The 8,861-nt window shown below is 37.7% G+C and overlaps 1 protein-coding gene across 6 annotated transcripts in view; it reads left to right on the top strand.

Moving 5' to 3' along the window:
- Positions 1-8,861, top strand: part of BTBD10 (BTB (POZ) domain containing 10) — a 76,246-nt gene that overhangs the window by 62,033 nt on the left and 5,352 nt on the right. For all 6 annotated transcript variants that reach the window (XM_010830600.1, XM_010830599.1, XM_010830598.1 and 3 more), the window contains one exon: positions 6,899-7,096. In XM_010830600.1, the coding sequence (XP_010828902.1) occupies positions 6,899-7,096 (198 nt within the window). The remainder of the gene's footprint in view (positions 1-6,898; positions 7,097-8,861) is intronic.

Consider the following 8,861-nt stretch of genomic DNA (forward strand, 5'->3'; position numbering starts at 1 on the left):
AGTGATTGTTTGAAGTTATTTTTTTGTTAAGAATTAGCAGAACTTTATTAGCCTTTGCCCTGCTTCATTTTGCTGTCAAAGGCCAAACTTGCCTGTTACTCCAGATATGTCTTGACTTCCTACTTTTGCATTCCAGTCCTCTAAGATGAAAAGGACATCTTGTTTTGGTGTTAGTTCTAGAAGGTCTTCATAGAACTGTTCAACTTCAGCTTCTTTGGCATTAGTGGCTGGGGCATAGACTTGGATTACTGTGATATTGAATGGTTTGCCTTGGAAACGAACTGAGATCATTCTGTTATTTTTGAGACTGCACCCAAGTGCTGCATTTCATATTCTTTTGTACTGTATCTTGCTCTTTGGAAGAAAAACCATGACAAACCTAGATACCATATTAAAAAGCAGAGACATTACTTTGCCAACAAAGGTCCATATAGTCAAAGCTATGGTTTTTCCAGTAGTCACGTACAGATGTGAGAGCTGGGCCGTAAAGAAGGCTGAGTGCCGAAAAATGTTGCTTTTGAACTGTGTTGTTGGAGAAGACTCTTGAGAGTCCCTGGAGCTGCAAGGAGATCAATCAGTCCTAAAGGAAATCAACCGTGAATATTCATTGGAAGGATTGATGCTGAAGCTGAAGTTCCAATACTTTGCCCACCTGATGGGAAGAACCAACTCATTGGAAAATACACTAATGCTGGGAAAGATTGAGGGTAGGGGGAGTAGGGGGCAACAGAGGATGAGATGGTTGGATGGCATCACCGGCTCAGTAGACATGAATTTGAGCAAGCTCAGGGAGATGGTGAAGGACAGGGAGGCCTGGTGTGCTGCAGTCCATGGGGTTGCAAAGAGTCAGACGCTACTGAATGACTGAACAATGACAACAAGAATTAATACATTTATTATACTGCCTCCTATTCCAACTACTGTGTCTTTCCATTTATTCAGTTTTGTGTCTTCTGCAATGGTCTAAGTTTATTCTTTGATAATTTGTATTTTTGTTACTGTTGTGTGTAGAATATGTTCAGATTTTCTAACAGCTAGCAAAAATAAAATTACTGAATTTTCTATATTTGTGTTTAGCTACCTAACTGAGAAGGAAATGGCAACCCATTCCAGTACTCTTGCCTGGAAAATTCCATGGACTGAGGAGCCTGGTAGGCTACAGTCCATGGGGTTGCAAAAAGTCAGCCATGACTGAGTGACTTCACTTTCACTTTCACCTAACTGAACTCTGCTTATTTCTAGTAGTTTTTCAGTTGTTTCTTACATATTTTTGGTAGATAATTGACCCTTTTGTAAGTAAAACTTTTTATATCTTTTTGTCTTGCTGAATTGACTATAACAATGTTAAATTTAGTGGTAAATCTCTAATCTATCTTTAAAGGCATTTCCTTTAGGTTTCACTGTTTTGTTTTGTTTTTTTCCTTGACTCTTTTTTCAATACTCTGGCTCTTTGACATCCTCCTTTAGATCTTCTGCTAATTTTTTTTCTCACCTGCCTTCTGATCATTTATACCTTGAATGTGTTCCTTGCCAACAGTTTTGTCTTCAGCTACCTTCGCTCTTACAGAATCTATACACTTAATCTAAGTAATGCCATTCATCACTGGGACTTCAAATATTACCTATACACCATAGGTTTCCAGCTCTTTATCTCTAATTCCTATTACCAGTTTTATGTTTCTAGTGTACTGTTTAACTTGTATAACTTTTTTCCCTTCTTAATCAGGCTTTCAATGAGTTCCATGCATATAGGACATATAGTGATGAACAAGAAAGACTTTGTCCCTGTATTTATGGAGTTTACAGTCTAGTGGGGAAGACAGGCATTCAAGAAGTAATGAAAAGCTGTGAAAATAGAGTGAAGAAATGAGATACTATGACAGAATTACCACAGAATACTATACTAAAGGGGCTGTGGAAGATCATTATCTGAATCAGTGACATTAAAGCTGAGACCTAAGGGAATGGAAAAGAGAGTGAGAAAGTCTCCAGGCAGCAGAAATGGTATTTGCAGAGGCTTTCAGGTTTGAAGGAATATGACATGCTTAAGGTCCTGGAAGAAGGGAAGTATGGCTATATTGGAAGAGATAGTGTTTGAGTGACGAGACATAAGGCCAGAGGACAGGGAGAAAACAAAACTGGTTAATGTTTATTAACTGTTCATTCTGTACCAAGTCCTGTGCTAAGTTTGGGGGATGCAGCAGGAACAAACCAGGCAAAACTTCCTGTTCTAATGGAACTTTCACTCTTTCGGGGGACACAGACAACAGACGAGGTAAGCAAGTAACATGAACAAATAACATATGATATGTTAGATAGTGGTATGTGCTGAGGAGGGACAAGAAAGGTAAAGGGATAAAGAGTAGTTTGAGAGGCCTTCAATGCAGAGGAGAACTGAAGTAAATTTCAAGCAGAGGTTAACAGTGAGAGCAAGTGTTGAAGCATTAGTCTGGTAAGTTCGAGAGCAGCAAAGAGGAGTTGGAGTAGAGTGTGTGAGGGTGTCAGTAGTGGGAAATGAGGTGGTGTAGGGCCTTTATCTTCTGACTTTACTAAGTGAAATAGGAAGCCATCAGAGGGCTTTAACAGAGAAGTGATATGATCTGTAAGGATGCCATGTTTTACCATTTCATGGGCACACTGTTCACACAGGATTCACTTTAGAGTCATGCAGTGGTGTAATCCTGATCTGATGTGTATTTTAAAAGAATCACTCTTGGCTGTTGGGTTGGAGATGGACTGCAGGGGGAACTAAGGTAGATACAAAGAGGTAATTAGGAAACTTATCATAATTTAGGTAAGAGATGATGGTGGCTTAAATTAAGGTGGAAGTAATGTGAAATGATCAAATTCTGAATATATTGGATGTTGTTGGATTTACTTGTTGTAAGGATTTGTAAGGATTTACTTGTTGATTTGAATATGAGGCTGAAAAGAGAGAATAGTACTTAAACTATCTAGAAGTGTGGAGTTAACCATTGATTGAAATGGGGGAAGACTTCATGGGGGGCAAATACTTGTCCAAAGCTTGGCTTTGGACATAAGTTTGAAATACCTGTTAGACATTCAAGTGGAAATGCGAAGCAGGACATTGGGTATACATGTCTAAAGAGAGAAATATGGACTAGATAGTTATATGTGGGAGTCATCAGAATGTAAAGTATTTTTCTTTAAATACTATCGATAGTATTTAAAGAAAAACCTCTTTTTAAAGTACTGTAGACACTGATCTATAACCTCCTTTTTCACATAACAGGCTTAAGGACCAGGTTGAGGATTTGGGACTTTTATTTTGAGATAGCACAAGCCATGAAAGGTTTAAACTAGAGATATCTGTTTGTATTTTTTGGGCTACTGTGGAGAAAATGAAGGCAAAAGCAGCTGGTGAGTTTTACAATGGGACAACTGTAAGGCTGGGTTCAGTGAGGATTGTCAAACAGAGTATCTACACGTGACCTCTTCATGAGGGTTGGGCTTCCTCATGCCTGGAGACTGAATCAGAGAGGAAGCATCTGAAGAGCAAGCATTCCCAAGACCAAGGCAGAACCACAAGTCATGTACCCATCACCTCTGCTGTGCTCCCCTGGTTACAAGCAAGTCAGTATAACCAGCCTAAATTGAAGGGGAGAGGAACTGGGCTTCTCCTACTGGGAGGAAATATCAAACTCCCATTGTAGAAAAGTATATGGTGTGAGAAACTTTTTAGCTATCTTTGGAAAATGGCATCTTTCAGAGAAAGAAATAGCACAGTTCAAGATGTATTTAAGAGGTGGACTTAATAGGGCTTGAGGAATGGTTAAGAGATGAAAGAGGAATCAAATATTCATTTATTTTACAAATATTTAAGAGACTGTCATATGACTAATACTCTTCTGAGATGGTTCTGAGAACTTGAGTGCATGGTGATGCCATTTACTCATTGGAAAAACTGCAGAGAGAGAGACTGAAATGATTAAGTTCAATTGGAATATATTGAGTTTGAGATGCCTGTGAAAGGGCATCCTAGTGGAGATTTCAGGAGGCAGTTGAATATGATGCATCTGGAATATAGCGGGCAGAATTAGTAGAATAAATTTGAGAATTGTAAGCTTAAGGTGAGAGAAAATAAAGAACTTAGAACTTCCCAGCAAAATATCAATACGTAATGGCCAGCTGAATATTTAGGAAATATTTAACCTAAATATTTAGAAAATATTTAGATAATTTCCTAAAGGAAATCAGTCCTGATTATTCATTGGAAGGACTGATGCTGAAGCTCCAATACTTTGGCCGCCTGATGCGAAGAACTGACTTACTGGAAAAGACCCCGATGCTGGGAAGGATCAAAGGCAAGAGGTGAAGGGGATGACAGAGGAGGAGATGGTTGGATGGCATCACCGACTTGATGGACATGGGTTTGAGCAAGGTCTGGGAGTTGGTGATGGACAGGGAAGCCTGGTGTGCTGCAGTCCATGGGGTCACAGAATTGGACAAGACTGAGCAACTGAACTGAATGGCCAGCTAGAGGAGAAAAAATTGAAAAAGGTGACCGAAGAACAGCAGCCAGAAAGGAGAAAGAAAACCAGGGATAATAATACCAAATCTTAGTGATGAGAGTGTTTATTAGAGAAATGCAAATCAAACTATAATGACTTCACACTGGTCAGAATGGCCATCTTTAAAGTCTATAAATAATAAATGCTGGAGAGGCTATAGAGAAAAGGGGACCGACCCTCTTAACACTGTTGGTGGGAATGTAAATTGGTGTAAGTTAGTACGGAGAGCAGTATGGAGGTTCCTCAAAAAACTGAAAGTAGAGTTGCCATATGATCCAGCAATCCCACTCCAGGGCATATATCCAGACAGAACTGTAATTTGAAAAGATCCAGGTACCCCATGTTCATAGCAGCACTGTTTATGATAGCCAAGACATGGAAACAACCTAAATGTCTATCAATAGACAAACAACGGATAAAGAAGATATGGTTTGTGTGTTCTTGTGTGTATATAAACACATAATGGAATATTAGCCATAAAAAGAATGAAATAATGCCATTTACAGCAACAAGGATGAACCTACAGATTATCATACTAAGTGAAGTAAGTAAGATAAAGACAAATACCATATGATATCACTTATTTGTAGAATCTGAAATAGGACACAAACATACCTATGAAACAGAAGCAGACTCAAGACGTAGAGAACAGACTTGTGGTTGTCACAGGGGAAGGGATTGGGAATTTGGGATTAGCAGATACAAACTAATCTAAAATAGGGAAGGAAGGATTGGGAATTTGATATTAGCAGTACAAACTAATACACACACACACACACACATATACATACAGGATAGATAAATAAAAAAGAACTATTGTATAGCACGGGCTTTCCTGGTGGCTCAGAGGTTTAAGCGTCTGCCTCCAATGCGGGACACCCGGATTCGATCCCTGGGTCGGGAAGATCCCCTGGAGAAGGAAATGGTAACCCACTCCAGTCTTGCCTGGAGAATCCCATGGACGGAGAAGCCTGGTAGGCTACAGTCCACGGGGTTGCAAAGAGTCGGACACGACTGAGCGACTTCACTCACTCACTGTATAGCACAGGCAACTATATTCAATATTCTGTGACATAATGGAAAAGAATATGAAAAACATTGTATGCATAACTAAATCATTTTGCTGTACAGCAGAAATTAGCATTGTAAGTCAGTAAAATTTTTTTTAAAAGATGTTCATTTTCTTTAACAATCCAGAGGTCATTTGGAGACTATATAAGATAATGTATTTTTATGTATAAGAATTTACCTATAAAAGGAATTAAAAAAAATCATAATGGAAATATGCAGCCTAGAGAGAGACATGGATAAATAATAGTAACATAGTTGATTATTTAATTATTATATTAACAGTTACTAAGTAACATGTTGTAGAGAGGAAAAAAGCTCTGATTTGGGAAACTATAGATTTGAGTTTTAGTGTCTTCTCTCACTCTCCTGGTAGTTCCTGAGGTAATAGATCCTTAGATAAGAAATTGGACGTTGCCAATGAAATAGGAATAAAATAAAAATGATTAGATTGGTGCAGGTGAGTTTGTGACTGTGTATTTGGGAAGTTAAAGTTGTTTGTTATGTCAGAAGAAGGGTCAGGTGAAATGTATCTTTCATTCCTCTCAGTTCTAGGGTCACATAAGCTATGTGATTCCTGTGTGCTCAGTCAGTCGTGTCTGACTCTTTGCGACCCCATGAACTGTAGCCCGCCAGACTCCTCTGTCCATGGGATTTTCCAGGCAAGAATACTGTAGTGGGTTGCCATTTCCTTCTCCAGTGGTAATTCCTGTACCGTGCTGTATTTTGCTTGATCTTTTGCCATCCTTATTCCCAAGTCAAGTGACCCTTTTCATCTCACTCTGCTTCCTACACAGTAATATTAATGTTGTTTGTAAATAATTTTCTGAGAAAGAAAATGTGGGAAGTAGACTATGGGGACTATTTTATTCCATATGGATAATCTGCAAAAATACCCTTAGAATATACTTTAAAATATAACCGCATACATTGATTGAAGGCAAATGATGTAGTGAAAAATAACCTGGACTGCAAATAGAGTCACAGAGGGTGGATTTAATTCTGATTTTGAAAATTAGTTTTGTAACCTTAGGCAGATTGCTTCATGATGTGTAAAGTGAAGAGGCTTTCGTTGGATGACTTTAATTGGCCCTTCTTGCTATAACATTCTGCATTTCCATAAGAACTCTTTCTGAGAAAAGTTTTAGTGACTAAAGAATAACCCTTGTATTATCTACAGGGTCCCAAAGTAGATGCTAAACTAATGTGGTGTTTTGTTTATGTGTTTGTTATTTCTGCTCTTCTTTTACTTATCAGTCACCCCTAAAGCGAAGTTACTTCTGTGGGTTTTATTTCAGGTGCCCTAATGCATGAGTTGTCAAATGATGGTGCCCGCAGACAGTTCGAGTTTTACTTGGAAGAAATGATCCTGCCTCTCATGGTAGCCAGTGCTCAGAGTGGGGAGCGCGAGTGCCACATAGTGGTGCTTACGGACGACGACGTTGTTGATTGGGATGAAGAGTACCCACCACAGATGGGAGAAGAGTATTCACAAAGTATGTGCTGTGGCATATTTTCTCTCTCTTAAATCACCACAGATTTCCTCTTTATTGTTTATAATATTGATTAAAGGACAATTTTTATAAAGAAAGTTTTCTGAACTCTTTCTTATACCAGGAGTGGACAAACTACAGCCTGTGGGCCAAATCCAGCCTTTTGCCTGTTTTTATAAATTAAGTTTCATGTATTGTCTATGGCTGCTTTCGCGCTACAATAGCTGAGATGAGTAGTTGGAATGAAGACCGCATGGCTAGCAAAGCCCAAAGTATCTACTATATGGCCCTTTACAGAAAAAATGTATTCACCCATATCATGCATAGAAATGGTTTGCTCTTTGTTGCGTATCCAGACCTTAGTTGGTTTTTTTTTTTTTTTTGGCATTTAGAAGCATCCAAGAGAAATAGATCCTGGAATAGTAGATAATGAAAAATAAAACTGTTTCTTATAGAGATGAATTTTTATTTGTATATAAAATGAGAAGCTTCAACTCACTGATTACAAAGATGACTAAGTTCTAAGACATTCCTTTTTTAATGTCACATGCTTTCTTGGAGAATACATGACCCTTCTGAAAGCTTTGTGGAACTTTAGGTATTTTTGGTCAAAACAGCACATCTTGAGCAGCAGTGACTTTTTTCTTACTGTACTTCTAAACTTCTAATTAGAACATTTGATTTTTTTTTTTTTTCCTGTTACAAAGTGTATCTCATATTGATTTTGTTTGTTTGAATGTTTGTTTTTTTGGTGAGCCCAATATAGTATTTTTGAACAGTTCCATAGATTGAGAAAAAATTACAGGTAAAAGAATGATTTGAGAACAGGATTTATATGGAGTATTAGAACCCTTTAAGCTCTGGTTTTTCCATTTTATTTACCCTTTTCTAAAAATAAAGCAGACTTCCAAGTGGTATGCTTTTTAAATTTTAATTCTAAAGATTTTCAGATGATTATTTCAACACAGAGTATGGTAGTAGCTTTCAGAATTTACATTTGAGACATTTCCTTTGCATGATAACACTTGAATGATTCTTTTGTGGACAGTTGCAGTAATAAAATGTTGCTGTTTCCTCATTCCTAGGCTTTTTGCTGACCATGGTTTTCTATAATATGTGGAATAAAAAGTTGAGCTTTAGTTTTCAGAAAGTTTGACTTCAAGAGACGAGGGCCAACCATAGAGCACAGAAATGACACTATAGTGATAGAGGAATAATATTAGACCTGGCTTTTCCTTTTTAGTTATTGAGCTTTTCATTTCAGTGTTTTTTGGTTTGTTTTTTTGTTTGTTTCTTTTCTTGAACTTTGAAGTTTAAAAGGACTGGAAACATTTTTATTTAATTTGTCTAAATATGTTTCATTTTATGCCAAGATGTTCCAACCTAAAGAAGATAACATTTGAGGAGATAAGAGATAGCCTATCTCTTCAGGCTGATTTTCCTAAGAGTGACATACACCACCCATTCTGAAATGTCAAAAAATCTTTATCTTAAAATATCAGTAATCTTAAGGATGTAGTAATAATCACAACTTTTACCCCATGAATAGCTTCTGTATACTTTTTTTCCTTTTATTGGCTCTTAAACCAGCATGTTTGGTTTGTGAGTGTGTTTTTCTTTTTTTGAAAAAACCTTTGCAGTTCACCTTTTAAGGGAGATAACTCCACCTGAAAGAGAGAAGGCGAGGAAGGTCCATCAGTCTAACTCCCTGAAGTGCCCAGCACATTTGGAAGACTCAACATGTTGTCAGTGGAGTGTCTGTCCTTTG

The sequence above is a fragment of the Bison bison genome, unplaced genomic scaffold, assembly GCF_000754665.1.
Source record: "Bison bison bison isolate TAMUID 2011002044 unplaced genomic scaffold, Bison_UMD1.0 scf7180017864518, whole genome shotgun sequence".
Classification (NCBI taxonomy): Eukaryota; Metazoa; Chordata; class Mammalia; order Artiodactyla; family Bovidae; genus Bison; species Bison bison.